Source organism: Etheostoma cragini, chromosome 6 (assembly GCF_013103735.1).
Source record: "Etheostoma cragini isolate CJK2018 chromosome 6, CSU_Ecrag_1.0, whole genome shotgun sequence".
Classification (NCBI taxonomy): domain Eukaryota; kingdom Metazoa; phylum Chordata; class Actinopteri; order Perciformes; family Percidae; genus Etheostoma; species Etheostoma cragini.
Window position 1 is genome coordinate 14196259 of NC_048412.1, and position 22535 is coordinate 14218793.

Sequence of the window (22535 nt, forward strand, 5' to 3'; positions counted from 1 at the left end):
TCTGACGGCGAAGTAAAACCGTGAAAATATTCTAAATATAGAGAACATTTAAAGGCATACTTTGCACCAGCTATCAGTTTGTTAGTCTAACATTCTTCTCTCATACGCCATAGCATAGCCGAGGTACGTAGTTACAAAGAATGGTGGGAAATGTCCATAAAAAGCATCTGTCTTGTTGGTGTGTTTTACCTGCTGAGAAAAGCAAACTTTTTCAATCTAAAAGAGAGAACTGGTCTAATGCATTGCAAATACAAATAGGTATCGACCCACTGAGAGGTGGAGAGGAGGGGTGGGGGGGTAGGTAGGGCAGATGATAAAAAGGTCAAAGGAGGTGTGTGCTGTATTCGCTCATACCTTTTATCAAAGAGGCAAATCCATGTTTCATATTTAACCACATTACTGGGGACCAGAGAGGATAAAGAGAAACTGGATGCCACAATAAACACTCCTCTCTCTTAATGCAGACAAACTATTCCCCCAGCCCAAGGACAGTCATTACCTGAGGCGAAGGACGCAGCATGTGTGTTAGTGGAAGAGATGCTAATATTGGCGCTGATCTTGAAAGGGCCAGGGCGATCGATCGGTTTAAGCTCCCTGCAAAAGAGAGAAATCAATATGTTTTTAAAGGCGAAGTAGGCTGCATGTGGCGTGTGCGGGTGGGCTTCATTGATACCAGACGCGTTCAGAGAGAAGCTGTTCCTGAAAAAGAACAATCGCATTTTGAGGTCAAGTGGTTTAATTTCCAATACTTATCTACAAAATCATAACACTTCTGAGAGATATGTACATAAAAAGCATCTGTGTGTTTATATAAGAGTTGGGTTCCCATTATAACAGCAGAATACTGGCCAGTGTTTGAGACAAATGACACACTGACAGGGAAAATCAATAGTTTCCAGATGGAGAAAGTTGTGTAGAAGCTACATCAGCATTAGAAAAAGAAAGAAGCCAAACAACCTGTGACTCTGAGGAAATTAATTGCTTGTTTAAAGACACGGCAATGCAATCAGAAATTGCATGCAGAGGTTTAGTTCAAAAAAATGGAGCATGAAGGAGGTCAACAAGAGAAAATGAGAGCAAAAGAGAAGGGAAACAGAAACAGAAGGCCTCTCTCTCTCTTAAAATGTACTCTTGAGTTGGCATCTGGAACAGGGAATTCCATCCAGTAGTGGGAGGAAGGAAGAAAAACTCACACAGATCTGACAGTGTCCTCAGTATCTGCACTGACAATAACACACACCACTGTAACTGCTGGTGGAGAGAAAAACTCTAATCTAAACAGAGAAGTTAACCAAGTAATGATGCGTAGAGGAGCAAACAAGAAATGTGTTTAGCAAGAACAAATTGTATTGATAGGAGGAATGACGCACGCAAAAAGTTTGAAATAATTCCATCAAAGATCCTGCAATAACAATATTTCAAATAAAACTTGAGCCTGATATTCAACAAAAACATTATAAAAAATGGAGGGGTAAGGGTTAGATTTAATGATAGCTGTGATTTTATTTAAAGGTACTCTAAGCGATGTTCGGTGATGTGAGGAGATGTTTGCTATATGTGACAACAAATGTTCTAGCCTATAACACGTGTTCTAAGCTTAGAGCACCTTTAAGTGCAATGTGAAATTTGAGAAAAGAAACTGCCCTCTAGTGGTCAAAGACAAACACATACTGACTCGTCAGGAAAGAACTGCAAACTGATCAATATCTAAAAAAGTGTGTGTGGCAAGCGGTCAATGGGTCTAGAGCCTCAAAAATATATACAGGATGGAGCGAAAGATGGCAAGCCTGCAGCTGACTATGGACACTTTTGTGCAAAGATGGACTTGTATTTCAAGGTACTTTGGGGTCTGATGGACGGTAGAGTACTGTTGGGAAGGGATGATCTAAAATTAAAAATCTTTTTTTTGCTTATCTACTATTTACCCCTCTGCCTGTTGTTATTGTTTGTTATTTACTTATTTAATCTCTTCTCTCCTTAATTTGTTTAATTCGTATTGTAACCTTTGTGGCCTGTCTATGGTTTATTACTTTTATATATATCTGTCAGGAAATTAGGAAAGTTTATTAAAATGTTTAAATAAAAAGTTCCCAAAAAATAAATTCAAAAGCAATGTGGAAAGTAGACCTAGGCAAAATATCAATATTATATTGATATTGTGATGTGAGACTTGATATCTTAGATTTTGGATATTGTAATATGGCTCAACGATTTTAAAGGCTGCATTACAGTAAAGTTATGTAATTTTCTGAACTTACCAAACTTTTCACAGTTCTATGTTTTTCATTTACCCACTCAGTCATCATATCTACATTACTGATGATTTTTTATCAAAAATGTCATTGTGTAAACATTTTGTAAACGCACAAATAGTCAACCCTACAATATTGACTTTAAGGTATTTGGTCAAAAATGTTGTGTTATTTGATTTTCACAATATGGCCCAGTCTTAGAGGAAAGTAACATATCAAGCACTGCACTCCTGAGGTTCTTGTATTTCAATTGTACAACAGTTTATATTTCTTCATTTCAGATGGAAATGGAGTCTCCTATTTATATTTTCTTCACAGCTTTAGTTAGAAATTACCCAACAATTATTAATTATAAACTATTATTGGCAGTATTAAAATGATGCTCGCACAACTAGCATATTGTAAATTGAGACTATAATACATTTAATAATAGAACACTCTGAAAGCAATCCTTCTGCTTAATTAATTTTAATACTTAAGTACATTTAGCTTATAATACTTCTATACTTTAACTTAAGTAACATTTTGAAGGTATTTTTTTAACCTGTAATTTAGTAGTCTATATTAGTTGCAGTATGCCTACAATTATTAAAATAAATTATCTAAATACTTTCCACTGTTAAAAAGTAAATTACTACATAACTGCAGGACATTTTTTATAGGTAGAGAAATGCAACAACACTGTGCAGTACTATCTTGTTAATATGATGTGAGCATGCACTGCTGCAGTCAGCAGTACTGCTAACTGCTGGTGTTTATGGACGCTTTATTGATCTTAAACATACAGACTCTCAGCTTGTTATGGCTGGAGCTCTGTGGTCAAAAGCACTGGGTGTGTAAAACAATTACAGTTAATGGTACAGGTAGGCTAGTTAAAAATAAGACCGGCTAAATCTAAATAGGATTATGGTGTCAATTCCTTGTGAAACAAAATAACTAGGGGTGTTAAAGGGGTGAGTATTGTTAAATTGGGACACTTCTGTAAATTGTTCCAGAGTTCAAATTGTCAAGATTTTTCCAAATGTCTAAGCTCCAAACATGATCCCTTTCTATACACCCACTCACGTCACGTCACTTCCAGGTGACCTTTTTTCTTATGACATGCCTTTTAAACAATGCATAGATTTTGGTAGTGGGTTAGTTTCAATGTTCCTTATAAAAGGAACTTGTGGCAAAGCTCAACAGTCCCCTTTTTGGCAATACTAACAGATATAAGGAGAACTGTTGAAACAAAAACGTATTCGGTTACTAAATAAAACATTGCCAGTAATGTTAAATGTTTTTGGCTAGCTGATGGGTCAACACAGAGCATTTAGCAGCTAAAGAGGCACGTGTCTCCCTTAGAACTCGGTAATAATTAGCACATATGAGACATCAGAAAATTTCACGTTTTTGCCAATGTGCACTAGGTTTCCCACACAGTTTAACACAGGTGTTAATCTGACTAGACACCTACCTCAATGTGTTCCCAATGTGTCGTTATTGCCTAATTTAGGACTCAATTCCCTTGTTTGTGTAATATTAGCATATAGCCCTGTAGAATCTCAACACGTTAAATCTGAGTATTTTAACAGCAGTTTTGGTAATAATGTACATATTACATTTCGAGTTGTTCTTCAAAAATAAAGACTTAATCGTCCATGAGGACCGCAGTTACTGTTACTGTAGTCAATTCCGTCCAGCAAAAGCCGCAGGTGTTTCTGACTTCCACTTTAATTGGCAAAGGCTTCGGGCATGCGCATTGATGTTTTCCCACACGAGGCAATCTCCAGGTAGCACAACTAAAAAGTTTTATATCAAACCCTGACCCCTGAAATTGTATAATAATGCTATTTAATAGCAACAACCAGGATAATTTTATGTCACGCATTAATCCAGAATTATATTAATTTCTAAATTACTCTGCAGCAATAAACCACATAAACCACACTTTTTTCTCCTGCTGCCAGCAGGTGGGGCTTTCCCCATTTGCCTCAAATGACCCATTGATTACAGAATAAATAACCCCTAGATAGATAGATAACTAACTAGATACAGTTCGCTACAATTCAAATGTCTATATTACAATGCATTGATAATGAAAATTCAAAAATGTAATAATGAATAGCCTATAACACCATCCATAATAAGTAGCTTACTTCTACTCTAACTTTTTACTAAATATTTCTGTTAAGATTTTTACTTAAAATCAGGAGTTTTACTTGTAATGGAGTACTGTTATATGATAATATGATAAGATAGTTAAAGACGAAATCAGGGTGCAACTTCAGATCATATTATCTAGGAGAGAAGGACACCCCGAACCGACCCCCAGTTACTGTATTTTATGTAAGTGTACTTAATGTATACAAATGTGTGTGTATAAATGTATACATTTGGATGATGACGCTTTAGCACCTTTAATTTTAGTAAGGTTTTGAATGTAGGATTTTTACATTAATTTATATTGTAGTATTACTAATATTGAGGTATTAGGCTACTATTTTACTGAAGTCAAGAGTAGCCTACTTTTCCCCGCCACTACTACACTACACTAATACATGTTTAAAAAAAAACACCTCTTGTGTCATGCTTTAACATTATGCACAGCTTTTTGTATTGTTTCATATTCATATTTTCTGTTTGAATGCGTACTGATAATACGAACATAGGTCTACTTTTGCTTATGTATGAGTATTTTACACGCTGGGGTTGCTACTTTTACTGAAGTAAAGGATCTGAGTGTTGTTTTACGTATTATTATAGACATTATAAAATCTATCAACCATTAATTAAGAGACCCTTACAACATCTTTGAAAACAATGAAGTCACTTTACTGTATCTGCTACACCCAGCCAGCCAACCCTGTGGTAAAAATGGCCTCACCGAATAAAAAGTAAAGACGAATAGCCTATGACACCATATTTCATCATAGGATAGCAAAGTTATCATTGTGATTTGTAAGGACGGACGACGAATAAACTTACGGTAACTAAGTTGATTACCTTGACTGCCCATATTTGGCTCGGGCGGGGTGTAGCTCTCGCGGGGAGCCAGTCAGCGATTGCCCACGACGTGGAGTAAAGGAAGTGAGTCACGCTGACGGTAATGTTACGTCTCTGTTGCAGCACCACCGAGAGGAGAACAGAGAACAAGGAAGCAACATGTGCTGACCATAATAACTCCAACACATCAGCACAGACAGCCACGAGACCAGAGCCAAGCACACCAACTGCTGGGTATTCACAGACTGGACACTTTTTTTTCGTGAGTAGACTAAGTATACAACTAGGCTGTGTTTAAAAAAAAAAAAATGTTTAAATTATTATTATTATTTTAACTTTTGTGTTTCTTGTGTTGTCTTTAATTGGAAAATGTAGCTATGTTGATGTGAATGTTATCTTTAAAGCACACTTAGGCCTATTGGTTCCATTGTTCTCGTTACGCTGTTACAATTTTCTCGACGGTTATCATGTTAAGTCTTTCATACTTAGTTGGGGATATTTCTATTGATTCGTCTTTGTTTTGACTGATGTATCACGCGGGGGAAAACCTTTTCTAAATACCCTACTTACCATTTCAAAGAAGAACTTTTTTTTTTTTTAACTTACATGCTTCATAATAATGCTTCATTTACCATTAACTCGATCACATCCGTTTGTTGTAACTCTTATTCCACGGGGGGGGGGGGGGGGGGTTTCCGCGTTGTCAAAAAACCCAAATGCGTTATTTCCAGCATGTAGCATGACACTTCCTTTTATCACAGCAGAAAAAAAGACTAGAATCAACTAGCTGTTGTTTGATCTTATTTTTTCTAGTTGTAATTGACCTCCATGTGTGCGCACACACGCACACACACACACACACACACACACACACACACACACACACACAAATACGTCCCCTCCATGGTTCACACAGTTGTGCCGCTACTGCTCTGTTGTATCTCCATTGTTTCACGCAGACGTGAAAACAAGTTTCTTTGTCACTCAAAGTGAACATTGACGAAACCACAATAGAATGTGATACATTTTCACCTTTAACTGTCAATCACATTAGCAAACGTTTCTTCAGACATGTTTACACTGATTGTGATGTGACAAACTGTTTGGCCTAGTATAAGAAACACATGTGAAGTTGTGGTATGCTAAACACTCTGCTGTTGAACGACACACAACATTAACGATCCTGTCCTCCCTCAAACAGTAAAATCGGACGTTTGTATGCAGTATTAGCCGCAGGGGGCCATTCTGTAAATGGGTTAAGTTGTTCTTCACACCTAAAATCCAAATAGTATCAGCAGTGATAATGGCAGCAGGTCACTGTTCAGTAAACAGGCACACAGTAAACATGGTGTGCAGATTAAGAAGCCTGCTCAGTTTGCTATGGCTCACTGAACCTCTTGAGTAGATTGAACAGTTAAAACACATAGGTGAAGTAATCGCAGAAGACAAACACCATCAGTGAATGTCATTAAGGTCCTCTAGTATCTCGAAACAGGCATCTTTCACATGGTATGACTTGTGCAGTGCTCATTCCAAATGTCTGTTGGGAACAGGTGATTGGATAGCCTCCTGTATTGCTGCTTGCAGCTTTCTCCACAACCAGTGTACCCCAAAATAGCTTACAGAAGGCCCCCAAAGCACTTAATAGGCAACCCAACTGTATACTACCGACTTACTGTTAGTGGTACAAAAAAGCTTCTTGAATATGTCAAGATTGGGATTATGAAGTTTTTATGTTTATTTTTACTAGTTTTTTAACATTTTAACAAATTTTTAAGCTTATTGCTTAGCAGATGTCTCAAACACTTTGAGACATCTACTAAGCAATGTTAGCTTAAACACCTTATCTATTCTATATCCCTGTGGTCTCTTTAACACAACATTAGAAGAAATTCAAGAAAAAGGCTGCTTTAACATTCTTCACTGTCACTGTATAATTCTAAAACTTGAAAACCTACTAGAAAAAACTGTGTGTGTGTGTTACAGAAAAAGTGAATTTCTGTAAGGTCAGCATGCTGCAACTTCTTTGCTGGTGGAATGAACACATTTTAGTTGCTCAGTGATGGAAAACAAAACAGTTATTTAAATGAGGAAGGTGCAACTAAAACAACATGCTATTTGACCCTTTTTACCTCACAGACTAATAAGTGACTGGACCATGTAAAAGATTCAGCCATCTATAATGAGATAATGGCAAAACATATTTGTTGTGGACTTAAAGTCACAACTATTTCAGCTTGTTGTGTCACAGGCCCATCACTGCTCTTAAGTAGAGGCTGTGGCTAGGTCTACAAGGGCAAATAACAATTTCCTCTCACAACATATTATACAGGCTGAAGCAGCAGTGGTGTGTTTCAAGCCACAATAACAAATGACTGTCAGCACCTCTAAGTTCAAGGCACAACTTTCATTTCGAGGACATCAGCAGGATGTTCGCATGCTGAGCCAGTGTGGCTGCAAAGTTTGAATTGCTTTGGCCTTTATAGAACATGCTCTTCTCTTTGGTCAGGCTGACATTGGCACCCAACCCAAACAGACACGCTATCAGCGGACAAACAGCACAGTGACCTCATTGGATTTGCATTTCAAAAAATACTTACATTGCATCACTAGTTTGCATCTTGCTTGCCTTTTATACAAACTCGAGCCTTTTGTTGGCACAGAGCAATCTCTGTAGCTGTAAAAAGTCAGGCACGCTTTTACACACGCTTAACACCGAGCTTCCCTGAAGGCAATAAAAAAGGCTCAGGAGTAACTGCACAGGGAAGTGCTGTTATCACTGCAACTAAATTTCTTACTCCCCCACATCTCATTGAAGGGAAGTCACACAGTCTTTTACCAAAAACTCAAATCACTCTACTTCTTTACACTTTGATTTGCAAAACATGGATTACCTAGCAACATACTCAGACTTGTGTACGCAGAAACAACAAGGTCACTGATGTTGTTGGTGACCCTAAGTAATTTCTTTAAATCTTTTGTTTCTACAGTCACCATGAAAAGAGAGGTGGAGGCTGGCGTCAGCTTCCTCAAACGCCTAGCGGTGGCACATGGCAAGCTCGGTGAAGCCAAGGCAGAATGTTTTTCTGAGAAGCTACAAAAACTTTTATGCGACAGATATGATGAACACTGGTACCCTGACTGCCCCAGCAAAGGCCAGGCATACAGGTAATTACTGAAATTAACTGTCAATGAATATACGGTACTGTGCAAAAGTCTTAGGCAGGTGTGAAAAAATGCTGTAAACTAAGAATGGTTTTCAAAAATATAAATAATGATTGTTTATTTTTTAATCTTATTTTATCAATTTACAAAATGCAAAGAGAGCAAACAAAAGAAAAATCCGAATCACATGTCTGGAGAAGTCTGGCCAGAAGTGGTCTTCATGGAAGAGTTTTAGCCCAAATGCCATACCTCTAACATAGAAGCAAGACCAAGCGACTCAACTAGGCTCAAAAACCTAGTCGGACTTATGGCTTTTTGGCTGCAACTCTTCCATGAAGACCACTTCTGGCAAGTTTTCTCCGGAACGGAAGATGGGTGTACCTGGGTCCCTCTGGTTTCTGCCAGTTCTAAGCTGATGTCACTGTTGGACATCTTCAATTTCGAAGGAAAATAAGCTTGATGTGTTTTTCATCTGCTGCACTAAGTGTCCTTGGCCAACCACTGCATCTAAAATCCTCAACATTGCCCAATTTTTTGCTAGTGTACCTTTTTAAGAATTGATGCTGGTTTGAAGTCAAAGGGTAGTAATTGACTGTGATTTAGATGTTTCTTTTGTTCACTCACTTTGCATTGTGTAAATTGATAAAAATGAAGTCTTTTTTTTTTTTTTTTTCAAAGCATTATTAGTTTACAGCATTTTCTGTCACCTGACTAAGACTTTTGTACAGGTGTGTGTGTGTGTGTGTGTGTGTGTGTGTGTGTGTGTGTGTGTGTATATAAAGATCATAGAATTATATCCCTACTAACATCTGAGAACCCTCACATAGGAAGAGAAAACAGTGACTCTTGAACGCTGACTCCTTCACAGATGCATCCGGATAAATAACGGAGTACTTTGTGATGAAGTAATTCTGAAGGCATGTGAGGAGAGTGAGCTCACACCCAGTGAACTAGGCCTTCCGTGTGAGATCACACTGTGGATCGACCCCCTGGAGGTGTGTGCAAGGTGAGTCACTCGGCTCCAAAAAAGTGACAAACAGACACACTTGAACAACAGGGAAGCATTTCTCGGTCTAGCCAAGAATTATGAGCAAGTTTTAGTCATGATGTATTCTGTGAAATGATGTCCAACATGTGGGAAGCAAGGATGTGTGAGTTCAAATAATGTGCTCCCTCTTCGCAGATCAGCAGAGAACGGTAGGCCCTTCACAATAGCCTGTTTCAAAGATGAAGATGTTGAGGGAAAACAGACTGACTCCTCAGTGGATTCAATAAATCTGGACACCTCAGATTACCACTCTGCTACCTCTTCGGATTGTGGTTCCACTGCATCAAGCGACACAGAGGAGGAGGCAAAAGATGGCGAGACGGAGGTAGAGCGTGTAAAGGAAGAGGAGGTTGTCAAGAAGGAAGAAGCAGAAGGTGCCACCTACACGGTAACAATGATGCCCAGGATTCGCAAGCGGCACGGAGAAGGACCAAATAAAGTCAAATACGTCAGAAATATGGTAATTTCTTTCACTCGTTTAGGACCATCTGTTAATATCTCACAATTGAGAGATAAGGCTTTCCACCATCCTTTCTAATCTCTTGTACTCCTTCCGATCCGTAGCTCCCTGCCAGCCTCCAGTACTTCTACCACCCTGCACCAGTTTGGCCTCAGTACAAGAAGGGCGCTCCAATGTTTCTTAATGCAGTATGCGCGCCACCTCCACCCCAGCAGGTATTTGGCTACTATATCTTGCCGCAGCAGTCTCCACAGTTTATTCTGCCTCAGGCCACTCTGCAGCCGTGGGGAGCTGTGAAGGGTTAGACCATCCAGGATGTGTGGGGTGAAGGTCAACTGAGCCATGTCATGTCAGTTCTCTGAGATCAGCTAAACTTGGGCCAAAAAAATAACTTTCTTTAACTGTATAACTCAGTTATTCCTTTTAAAACCTGTAATGTTTCCTTTTCATGTCTGGTGACTTGTGACTTGATGGCTCATACTCAGCACAGAGATGCCACTGAACTTGAATGAAACTGTTTTTTTTTGTTGTTTTTTTTAAATCTATCAGGTCTAAACTTCCATTATTTTTAAAGGAATTGTACACGTTAAGAATGACTTCAATCATTGGGTGCTTGAACTAACTCAGGAACTCACAGCAATATCCTAATAGCAAATAATAGTTTTTTCGAGTGTTACTTCTGTTATGTCTATTTCTTCACCAAATATGGTCCGCGGTGTTTAGGTCTCAATTAATTAATGTACAATGTGATTCAGGGTTCAATCTATTGTAGCTATGGTGACAATATATGTATATTAAGAGGAATATTTTTACTAAACTGCTTGTAAATAATACAGAGCTTGGATACCAAATAGACTGATGCACACTTTCTGATCATACCGTCTTTTTGTTGTAATTTATTTGGCCACCAGTGGATGGCACTCAACTCATAGCACATGAAATTGTATATTTTTGTATTAACAGTGGCTGCTGTATTTTGCAAATCTAACTGCACCCAACGCAAACATGATTTTCAATAGCTTAAACTCTGCATTGTCAGTACAATGCATATGCTCAGGTATATTTGTTATGGCTTGCTCTGTGTTTTTACTGTAGATAGCTTTCCTTTACATGAAAATGTCCTATATTCTGAATACACGTTTTACTCACTGATTGTTATGTACTGTTGTTAATTTGTGTTATATTGATGCATATTTATTTGCAACCTTGAAGCTCATCTGTGTGCTTAAGCATTGTTTTGCTTTCACCTTTTACATTAGCAGTTTACCTTCTTATTGCAGCAGATTAAATCAACTCATACCTGAAACCCTAAATTGTGATTTTTGTTGTTGTTGCTGATTTCTATTGTCAACACTTTTCGGTGTAGAGTTTGGCACTGCAGCTATATAGTGTGTTTTGTTTCATGAAAATATTTGGACTTGACCTAGAAACACTTGTCAGCCTGTGCACTGTACTTACTGTCACTCAGAGCTGTGAGGATTATCATTACCTTCAGCCCAAGCAGCAGGATGCTGCAGCGGAAGAACTCATGTCTGCTGGATGTGTCATTATAGCCCAAGGTCATGATGCTGTTCCTCTTTAAACAGGTCTAGTTAGAGAGAGTAGAGGAAGAGTTTGTTTCCCTTTTTTGTTTTGCCTTGTGCAGGATTTGCAGACAGACAATGAAAGGACATCTTGCAACTCAAAATAGCCTATTAGAATATAGACATTCTGCAGAATACAGCTGGATAAGATGGCAATTGATCTAAGGGAAAAACTGCATCAGTTAAACATATGGGACAGGAATTGAAATTACTCCAATACACACACACACACACACACACACACACACAGTGGGGCTCGAAAGTTTGGGCACCCCAGGTTAAAAAGTTGTATTAATGTATTAAAGGGTTTTCAGATGCCAATATCCTGAGTTCGGAATGTAATTACGAAATGGCAGTCATCAGGAACAGTGGAAGTTAAAGCAAGAGCTGGAAGACCAAGAAAAATATCAGACAGAACAGCTCGAAGGATTGTGAGAAAATTAAGTCAAAACCCAGGTTTGACTGCACGATCCATCCAGAAAGACCTGGCAGGCACTAGAGTTGTGGTACACCATTCCACTATAAAGAGATACTTGTACAAATATGGTCTTCATGGAAGAGTCATCAGAAGAAAACCTCTTCTACGTCCTCACCACAAAAATCACCGTTTGAAGTTTGCTAATGAACATATAGACAAGTCTGATGCATTGTGGAAAAACATTCTGTGGACTGATGAGGTTAAAATTGAACTTTTTGGTCGGAATGACCAAAGGTACGTTTTAGGAAGAAAGGGCACATCATTTAATGAAAAGAACCTCTGTCCAACTATTAAGCATGGGGGTGGCTCACTCATGCTTTGAGGTTGAATTGCAGCCAGTGGCACAGAGAACATTTCGCGAGTAGAAGGATAAAGAGATTGAATAAAATTTCAGCAATTTTTGAAAGTTAACTTGATGCCATCTGTGAAACAGCTGAAGTTAAAGAGAGGATGGCTTCTACAAATGGATAATGATCCTAAACACACCTCAAAATCCAAGGTGGATTACATCAAGAGGCGTAAACTGAAGGTTTGGCATGGCCTTCACAATCTCCTGACCTCAACACATTTGAAAGTCTATAGATAGACCTTCAAAGAGCAGTGGGTGACAGACAGCCCAGAAATGTCAAAGAACCGGAAGACTTTTGTAAGGAAGAATGGGCGAAGATACCTCAAACAAGAATTGAAGGACTCTTGGCTGGCTACAATAAGTGTTTCCAAGCTGTGATACTTGCCAAAGGAGGCAGTACAAGGTATAAACTCTGCAAGGTGTCCAAACTTTTGCAGACGCCATTTTTTTGTTTTCTGTTATATTGAAAGAGTAAATGATAGAAATAAAATCTAACTTTTGTGACATATTATACAAATGTCTTGATGCCTTTAGAAGAAGTTTCCATCATTTCTTGGCTTCTTTATGCACATTAATACCAATTCGGTGCCCAAACTTTCGTGCCCCACTGCGTGTGTGTATGTGTGTATATATATATATATATACATTTATATAAATATATATAATATAGGACTCAGCCTTCTGGAGCATCCTATAACAGGTGAGCTACCAGGATGCCCCTCTAATCATCAGGGTCCTGGGGTTCGGTGTGCTATCTTCCATCTCTTTCTCCCCACTGTCCAGTCTACAATTGTCCTATCCATTAAATCCCAAAATGCCCACAACATTTTCTTAAAAAAAAGGCTTAGAGAAAAAAATACACGAAACATCCTAGAATGGATGGCTAAGATAGTTATGAATCATTTCCAATGATGGCGAACCTTCCTTGACCGTGTTATGCGATAGACCACCAGTCAAAAGATGAAGGTACTCAACCACGAGATGTCACTCTACAGCTGGTTTGGAACTTGTGCTTACCATTGTTGCAGTGCTTTACCAATACAAAAAATACCGTTAGGCTATGAAGTTCCTTGCATTTTATTTTTATAGCGTTTTCTTATTTCTGTGCTTAGGAAAAAAAACAATAATAGTGTGGTTTGTTCCCCGGCAAGTAAAATACAAAACAGACTTTTTCTTGTGACATCATGTTTTTCCACAAAATTTCAAATGATCTGACCAGACTTATCCAAATTGAAAGAAAGATAAGTGAAAATCTTGTTTAGTGACCTCTTCTGAGCCCATCGTGCACAAGCCGAGTACACATACCCAGCACACTAAGAAGTCATTTGGGGCAGGCTGACGCAGACTCTTAAAATAATAAGGCACGAAAATAAGAGTAGGCTACATCGCTCTCTGTAGTGTGTGCACTTGGCATCAGTGCGCGTAACGACGCCGCGTAAATTGGTAGGAGTGTTAAGGTGAGGGTGTGTTAGAGGCCAAGTGTTTTGGTAAACCCGCTACTTCAATGAGCGACAAACGAGAGAAGGGCCTGGTACACGGTGCGCCCATCGGACTATGCCTTCCCCAACTCGGGAGGAAAGCAAAGGGGAGGCAGAGGACGAAACAACGTACAGCGGCGACAGGGGGAGAGGGACAGGCAGCCGTCTCGTATGCGCTCTGGAGATGGAGATGACAAACCGCAGCCTGCACGGTGACTCCAAACTGGATTGTGTAAATTGCGATGGCTTGATCAATCGAAACGGCGGGGACTCGGCAGAAGTGTCCGTACCGCTGTCACTTCCCGGGAAGCGGACGGCTCACACGGAGGGAGACGACCTCTACAGACTACGAGACAGAAAGTTTTTATTAGAGGATAAAAAACGCCTTTGCGCGTTGGCTTTGGGGACTGCTCTGCTCGGGATACTGCTCACCATTATCCACGCCGAGATATGTCCCTTCGTTTACAAACCGGTAGGTTTAAGAAATAACCCAAACTAATGTCTTGACTTCAACATGTTAGATTTGACTGTATAACTAATTAAATTATTAGTTTGGAAATGTCTGAAATGTGACATTTGGTTTTATTGGGACTTGACCTTAAAGATATAGCCGTACAGAATGTTCCACTGCAGTTGTCATGATTCCTTCTGCTAATGAATGTCAATTTCACAAATCAAATCAAAACGTGATGCGCAAATTGCGTTTACATTTAGACAACATTACCTAAATGTGGGCTACTCGATGTTATCAGCTGGTCGAGACACCTCGGTGTAGGGCCTTGAACTCATCAAAAATGATGATTTATTAAAGAAAATCATCACTGGCTTGCTATTAGCATCATGCAGTAGAACTAAAGCTGTAATAACTCTACTGCTGTGTGACTGCATCTCAACTCTTCTTCAACTCCTTGTGTCGCAGATTCAACCGCTCAAAATTGTCTACAACTTAGACTATAATAGAACTGAATCAAACAAATTAATAGATTTATCTTAAACCATGTTATCTTTTATTCATGACATATTTAAATAACTAGATAAATGGGGTAGAAGAAACAACATTGCACAACTAGCTCTTTTTTTTGTCATAACAACTTCCTTGATTAGCAGACAGCCAAGACCCATGGAGCACAACAGAAAAACCCTGCACCTGGGCTTTGAACCCCCCTGACCTACTGATTAGTTAGTCCATTTCCAGACACACTGTTTGGTAACACAGCCTCATGACATTACCATGCAGATCTCAGTGGATAACAATGCCAGGCCACGAAATCAACAAATTATTAACTCCCCCTGAGTTCATGCTGCACACGCCAGTTCCACATGTGGAAAAAAGTTCTCATGCACGCCGCAAAGAAAATCAGACCACCTCCATGCTGTGCGGTCAGTGATTGATTACAGTGTCAAAGAGCCCCCACATTTCTAACTCACATCAGCTAATCTTTTGAGAAACCTATGGAAATATGGTCTGACCTTAAACATTCAGAGCAACTCTCTCAACCCGGAGAAGCATGGCCATGAAATGAACAGTGCTGGCACAAATATGACAATATCATTCCAGTTTACAACTATACGAGCCAAGAACAGGTGTTGTCTGTCCATTCCTAACAACAGGCATCAGCTTCTGTACCATGGAAATGCTGATGCACTGGAAAAATGTTCTTCACTGCAGTTAAAGCATATTATTTTGGAGAGGTTGCATTGCTGATTTAAGCTTATATAACTGTTTTGAGCATTTGTCTTTTAATTTGGTGGTGTCCAAGTCATGAGTGTGAGCTTTTACATCTTCCTCCTCTGTGAACTGATAGATCACAGATTAAGGGTCTGTCTTTACAAAATACAACATCTTTCCAGTGGCCAGTAGCACTATTATAGTTTATTATTATTTAATGCCCTTTTTAAGTACACCACAGGATATTTTGGAGCTGGCTGACTTGTAGGCCCATCTAATGCCTGTCTACAAGGTTATATTTTAAGCGTACCTTTTCATGGTAATACACAAAAAAACAGCGCTATTTATGGAAACGTTTTTCCACATTTCACCTCTTCCCCTACAGCGAGATTGCTCAGAGTACTTCAGGCTATCTTTCCACATCATTTAGTGTATAATTAGTGTTTGCATGGCCAGTCTTGAAATCTCTCTGTCTTGAGTTTGGTTGTGCTAGAGTTTGCACTTTGACCTGGTTGCAACCTTCCGTCCCTCTGCAAAGCTTGATGATTTTTTCTGGAATGACTTTACAACCCAAAACAATATACATGTATTGATCCTGAAAAGCAGAGCATGATGTCCATTTAAAAGAATATTCTTTGGTGTTTGAACAGGGGCTTAAGTGGATAACATTGATGAATTCTGGTCATTGTGGTTCTCAACCATGTGTGATTATAAAACTGCAGGTTTGCAGTCCAAAAGTTAAACATGTGTGGCAAGAACACAATTCAACCCAAAAAATATCTGACAGCTGAAGCTGTAAATAATTATTTTCATGCTATATGCTTTCATATATAACTGTTTAACCACTTCTCTGAGAACTGATACAATTATACTACCTACACAATGAAAACAAAAATAGAGGCTACAATCTTTGTAATATTTCCTACTTATGGTCTCCTTTGCTGTGAAAATCTTACTAAATGTCACAGTGTTTGTATAATATGCAAACATTTTATCATGGTTCAGCTGTTGCTGGCAGCTCAACATGTTTTTGTGTTGTATGAATTACTTGCATTACTCATTTCTGGATCTGCGCATCACTAACCTTACTTCTTTCAGTTTTATACTCAGTGTTTTGCTACTTTATGCCTGCTTTCTCCTGTTATGATTTTACATGTTGAATGTTTTGCTGTTGGCCCGGGCCACGGGTGGAATAAAGTGCTGATGTACAATGGACGACAATTTCCTTGCGTGCTAGTTACAGTATGACTCATATGTTTTATTTGCCTGTCAATGTAAATGTATTAAGGCTTGACTTAAGCAACTGCAATTATTCAAACATGATTTAGCAAACCGAGAAAAATCTATTACCTTTGCTGGAACTGAACAGTGGCTACCAGATAACACAAGCATGTATATGTTATCTGTGTTGTTTTGCTGGTCATCCACAACCAGAGAGAAGAAATTATTGAAATGAGTTTCTGTGATGAGTTGTGGTGATAAAAACCTGTTGACTTTTGGGTCATGAACCACTGTCCTCCTTCAATAGATCACTGTAATATTACTGTAGGGCAGCAGTTCTCAAGTCCAGATAGTTTTCTTGGGGGGCTAATGAGACACACAGACACAAAGAAAACCAGCAGCGCTAAGAGTCCCATGGACCAGGAGGGAAAAGTGCAGTAAAGTGGTACCCTACTCACCAGTAATCTACAGGTTTTTGTTCATCTCTGACAGCTAATCAGCTACACCTGTCCTCTATAGTGTTTACTATCCTGCAGCTTGTTAAACATCAGTCACATGATCATCCAAGATATCGTCAACATTGACTGGGTCACTCTTACTGAAATAATAACAAAATGTCCTTGTGTACTGTAGTTTTTATCCCAGCAGTGATTATGCAGTACTTGTACCAATAATCATAGGATATTTCACCAGGTAACCTCACAGGGAAATCTCCTTATGCACTTTTTGGTTGGCATTAACTAAACCTGCAAATGTTTTACCCGCAGCGATGTCTCCTTTTCTATGACTGTCCCACTAGGATATTATTTGTAAACCTATTCTTAAGTTTATTACAGGATATGTGTAGTTCCATGAGTGACCTTCAGCACGAGAATCCACATGAAAGCTAACAAAACCACACTGACTAACAAACCAAATTAGAAAACCTAAGTCAGATGTATGTAGTATTTCTTTGGCAAGTATTTATTTATTACAGTCTACACAAACCAGGCCACCTTCTTTGGCACAGGATTCAGTGTTTTATTTGTAAGTTTTTTTTTCCTTTGCCTTGGGTGGCCTGTCCTAGTGATGGTGGCTTGGTGTCCTTCTAAAATGAGAAAGAATCTGTGTTAAGCATAACCCAGATTAGGTTCATCGGGCTTGAAATTACTTTTTTTTTAACAAAATAAAACAAAAAAATATTTCAGAACCTCGGCAAGAAACATGTTGTTGAACTCTCTGTTATGGAATGTGGGTAAATGTTGAGCTTTTGTGGGGTCTTCTAATTAGCCCTAAACGAAATACAGACGTGATGTGGAATGGATGCTACTTGAGAAACTGTGGAAAACGGCGTACCTTGCCAACGGGCGTCACACCAAACCACCTACATGCTCAAGTTTCCTCAATTTTGAAAGTTTGTAATTATCTTTTTAACTGTAAACCACATTGAACTGCATTTCCCGTTAAAAACCTCCATTGACGTTGCGTCAGTTGCGCTGAGATGCATGAATGAAGGATAGGTGCTCTTTAAGCTACTTACACAAGGTGCATGGTAGAAGCCTATGCTAAAATCTTAATTAATCTGTGTTTCCAGCTTTTAGTTCCCTGGAATGGAAAGTATTTAATAACAAGCGCTCTCGTTACTGTAATAGAGTACATTAAAGAATCAGCAATTCCACTCCCATTAGGCCTAAGTAAATTTCTAATGAAGCTCCATTCGGAAAGACACAAATTACAGAATAGCCAGCAGTTATATTGTTATAACACAATTAGAAGAATATTCCTTTTAAATTAGTTAGGAATCATATTTTATGGAAAGGAAAGGGAACTGAAGAGGACATCTTTCATAGATGTATCTTAACATGCACGTAATGAATCCTAGATATGCAGGAGGTCTGCAACTAAAAATTATTGTCATTATTGATTACTCTGTCAATTATTTTTTAATGAATTGAATGAACACAAAAAGCATGACCAGCAGAACAAAACACAGATATATTAATATGTATTAAAAAGTGTAAAAGAAGCAAATCTTTACATTGGGAAAGCTCATTGTTCTTGTTGGGAAGCTGGTGAGGGATCAAGTCCGTCTTGCAGTCTAGCATCTCCAATTTGTTGGTCTGTCCACAGTGTCTCTGGGAAGATAGCTGTTCCAAATTTTGAGAAAGAGAAACAAAACACAGATTTTCTCATCATAGCCATTTTTCTTTTAAACACGGGGTTCTTAGTACACCGCTCTAAGGGTATCTACCCTTAGAGCGGTATACTGAAATAAAATAAATATCAGAGAGGAGTTTTCTATTGTTTTCAAATGTTATTTTTGCTTCTTCACATAAACAGAACTACAGAAAACTGTGTAATTAGGTAATTACATAATGTACTTGTATAGAGTACTCCCCCATGAAGCTTTTGTACTGCAAAAAATCAGTCAGAAGGCCGCACTGGCCTGAAGTGAACAATGTCACTGTCTGTTTTGAACTTTTATTTCAATAATTTTCTTTAAATGTTATCTGAACATCTCCATTTATGATATAATTAGCATTTGTACTTGATTTGGATACTTGGATCTTCTTTCCACCCCAGTCATATCCATGGGCAAAATAAAAGGTGTGGTTCAGTTCACAAGCTATTCCATTAATCATGATTATGGAGAACATTAATGGAAAGAAATCAAATATTTATGCCTTATCTAAAATGTCTCCCTTTCTTTCCCAGGGCTCAAACGTTGCCTTATTCATCAACTGTTCCATCAGCCTGTCCACTGGGTGTCTCCTGATCCTCATCATATTATTCCATTATAAGGACATTAGGGTGAGTTTGCCTTTTGCCTATTTGTTTTCAACAGTTTGGACGCCCTTATTGTGATGTGGTGTGTGCCCAAAAAGAGCATGTGCGTGTGCCTTGTTGATCTTCAGGGCTCCACTTGCCATATTGTGTGCATTCATTTTTTTTTTTTACCAGTAAATGTTTGTTCCAAATCATCATGGTAAGGATTACACTTTATTTGAGATACTTGAGGGCAATCGTTTTTCAATGAGCTCTCGGTTCACTGATAGCCTCAACACTATGTTGTCTGTGTTATATTTGCTTTGTGTGTAAAAAAAAAAACCTGGACGAAAACCTCAGCCCACACAGACACGCACAATGTTGCAGTTGCACTATTTTTCCAATCCACATGGCTCGCTGCCGTTGTGTGTGAATTCAATATACATAAAGATATGTGGTTGAAATTAAACAGTGTAAACATTCTTTCATTTTCCCTCACGCACACTCACAGCAAGTGCAGAAAGGTTCTGTTCAGGCTGCTGGGTTTACGCTTACCTAATGTTTTCAGTTTGGTTGCAAGTCATGTGTGTCTGATACAAGAAGGATCCATGCAAGTGCAGAGAGGAGATAAGGAGGTGCAGGCTAAGGGTGGAGACTATAACAAGCAGTGTTCAGTGATGCCTGATGCTAATGTTGGGTGTCAGACGTGACAAAATAAGTCAAGGAAAGAACAAAAAAGGAAGGAAAAAAAAGAGGAAAAAGTAGACCTGCTTTTTTTGAACAAACTGAGGGACAGTGACAGTGACAACACATTCTCATTTTCTTACATTTGAGCCACTCATACAAACTATTGTACAGGATTTCTGTTGGATATCTGAATTTTATATCATTGGAGGCTTAAAAACCTGTTTCTTATCAACGTCCTTTCAAGACATGATGTACTGTAGAGGACTGTTTATTTGTATTCAGCCTCAGATGCAAAACACACATACACAAAATATGCATATCCTAGCAGGGCAAATAATAAGATTTGAGAACATTTGAGTAGAGGTTTTGAAAAAAATAAATTGAAAGGTGTTGTGTTTTTACTGCACTGTTGTTCAGACAGAATCATGAAATCTGTTTAAGCCAAGGTTTAGCCTAATGAAACTGTCGTATCATAAAGACATCAACAGGTGCAACAAAACAGGCAGCATTGGGCACCACCGTAACAATATTGTCAACTAGTATTGTAAGAAAATGTCAATGTTTTCTATCTAAGTTTCAAGAGAGAATAGAAGGACTTTCACACGTTAACATCAAAGTGTGACTGCATTTGTATTGGTTTCCATCAGCAGTTTATCATTTTCTTCTCTCTCTGCCTTTCCTGTCCTCCTCCATCTTTCAGCTGTTTATCATTGACCACAACCAGGTGGACTGGCGTATTGCCATGACCAGCCATAGAGTTCTCGTGATCACTCTGGAGCTGTTGGTCTGTGTCATCCATCCTGTTGGCACATACTGGGAGGTGGGCTTCCATGCCAACTCCTCTTCCTCAGCTCCGCTCTGTGTTTCTAACCACCACCGTGAGGCCCTGATGGATATGGAGCTGCTGTTATCAGTGCTGATGTTCCTCCGCTTGTACTTGGTGCACAGAGCCATCCTGCTGCATAGCAAAGTGCTGCTGAGTGCCTCCTACAGGAGCATTGGCTCGCTCAACAACATCAACTTCACCTTCCGCTTTGTTCTCAAGATACTAATGAACAAATACCCGGCGCGCACGCTGCTGGTCTTCATCCTCTTCTTCTGGCTCACTGCGTCCTGGATGCTTACACTGTGTGAGAGGTAAGAGAGGGGAAGAGAACTGTCCATATGTCAAGGAACTAGTAAATCTACTAGAAAAAAACCTAATATGATCTCTGCATACTAAACATAATAATAAGTAAAGTACATAAAGTACATATTATCTTTACAATTAAGGGACACATAAGCACTTGCACCAACTTTGAAGATTGTCTGTTCATATTATGAGGGACATCCATTAAAAATAGGCATTGTTTTAAATGGGAAAGTCTTAAGGAACAGTCTACCCTGAAATTTACTGTAATTCATAAACTGATATAATTTGCAGCAGTTATGTAAAAGAAAAACATATTGAAGAAGATTGACACCACTCTCATTTCTGTAGACTAACTATGACGCTACGGCCAGCTCAGCACAAAGACTAAAAGCAGGCATAAACAGTTAGCCTGGCTCTGTCTGAAGTCAAGGGATGGCAAAAATGACCACATGTGGCTGTACAGGTGGTTGTGTGCTGGACTATTTAATGCAGGAGCAGTAACTTCCTGGAGTCTTTAGTGATGCTAGGCAGATATCATTATTTATTTTCGAACCCTTTGACAGAGTCAGGCTAGCTGTTTCCCCCTAATCCCGGGATTTGTGCTAAACTAAGCCAACCGTCTGCTGGCTGTAGCTTCACAGTTAGCGTATAAATATGAGAGCGGATTAAATCTTCTCAACTTATTTATAACAATGTATTTTCAAAATGTCCATCTATTCCTTTCTTTAACACAATTTTCCCAACATTCAGCATCAATATACAGTATTAGCATTAATGTTCCTTTGACATATCAGAGTATATTCTTTGCTTGATTGTTTTTAGTTTTATGAGAGAGCTGTTGCTGCTCAACAAATATTGACTGGACTCAACATGCAGAAAAAGTAACAGCAAGCAAAGGCCAGTTGTTTTCATTCCACAATAATAACTAGGGCCATTAGTTTTAACGCTAACATTCTCCATATCTTTTATAAAAGTGAATTTTAACTACACTAAGTTATTGTGGATCGAGCAAATATGTAACTGCCCAAGGCACATTTTTCCAGTGAATCAAAGGAAAATCAAATTAGGTGAGTAATCTAAGTTTTCAATGTTATCTTTCAATAAGAGACTCTTGTGCCAAATAGTGAGCTTTTGATGTATAAAAAAGAGACAAAAATGTTTCTGAATGGTATTTTGTGGTATATAATACATTAAATAAGGATTCACAAAGTAAACTGTAAAACATTTTATGGTTTTCTTCGCTGTTACGCTCTATAATAAAACACACATCCACAACACCCCCA

At 38.7% G+C, this 22535-nt stretch overlaps 2 protein-coding genes and 1 long non-coding RNA gene across 6 annotated transcripts in view; 2 read left to right on the top strand and 1 right to left on the bottom strand.

The window, feature by feature from the left end:
• Positions 1-487: 487 nt before the first annotated feature.
• si:dkey-79d12.5 (maternal B9.15 protein) lies at positions 488-11216 on the top strand. Of its 2 annotated transcripts, XM_034875446.1 has the most exons (6): positions 488-491; positions 5457-5499; positions 8228-8405; positions 9271-9408; positions 9586-9910; positions 10015-11216. In XM_034875446.1, exons 3-6 carry the CDS (start codon positions 8233-8235, stop codon positions 10213-10215), a joined length of 837 nt encoding a protein of 278 aa, XP_034731337.1. In that variant the 5' UTR covers positions 488-491; positions 5457-5499; positions 8228-8232; the 3' UTR covers positions 10216-11216. The 2 variants fall into 2 exon arrangements, with proteins under 2 accessions (XP_034731337.1, XP_034731336.1); XM_034875445.1 differs by lacking the exon at positions 488-491 and having other exon boundaries at positions 5315-5499.
• On the bottom strand, positions 7091-9164 carry LOC117946947. Its single transcript, XR_004657121.1, has 2 exons — positions 9129-9164; positions 7091-7204 (listed from the first exon to the last, which is right to left on the bottom strand). It is a non-coding gene; the product is annotated as an uncharacterized LOC117946947 (long non-coding RNA).
• Positions 11217-13598: 2382 nt separating the features above from the next.
• kcnn4 (potassium intermediate/small conductance calcium-activated channel, subfamily N, member 4) overlaps positions 13599-22535 on the top strand; it is a 21263-nt gene continuing 12326 nt past the window's right edge. Inside the window, exons 1-4 of one of the 3 annotated variants that reach the window (XM_034875416.1) lie at positions 14172-14270; positions 17958-18081; positions 19383-19478; positions 20821-21257. In XM_034875416.1, the coding sequence (XP_034731307.1) occupies positions 17980-18081; positions 19383-19478; positions 20821-21257 (635 nt within the window). In that variant the 5' untranslated portion in view covers positions 14172-14270; positions 17958-17979. Of the gene's footprint in view, positions 14271-17957; positions 18082-19382; positions 19479-20820; positions 21258-22535 lie in introns of all 3 variants that reach the window. The other 2 variants (XM_034875415.1, XM_034875414.1) reach the window with 2 other exon arrangements.

Bases quoted from the DNA above. Each gene is read 5' to 3' on its own strand.
- si:dkey-79d12.5 (XM_034875446.1), top strand. From the start codon at position 8,233: ATGAAAAGAGAGGTGGAGGCTGGCGTCAGCTTCCTCAAACGCCTAGCG. The intron at 9,409-9,585 runs GTGAGTCACTCG...CCCTCTTCGCAG, and splicing joins CCCCTGGAGGTGTGTGCAAG to ATCAGCAGAGAACGGTAGGC. The intron at 9,911-10,014 runs GTAATTTCTTTC...TCCGATCCGTAG, and splicing joins TCAAATACGTCAGAAATATG to CTCCCTGCCAGCCTCCAGTA.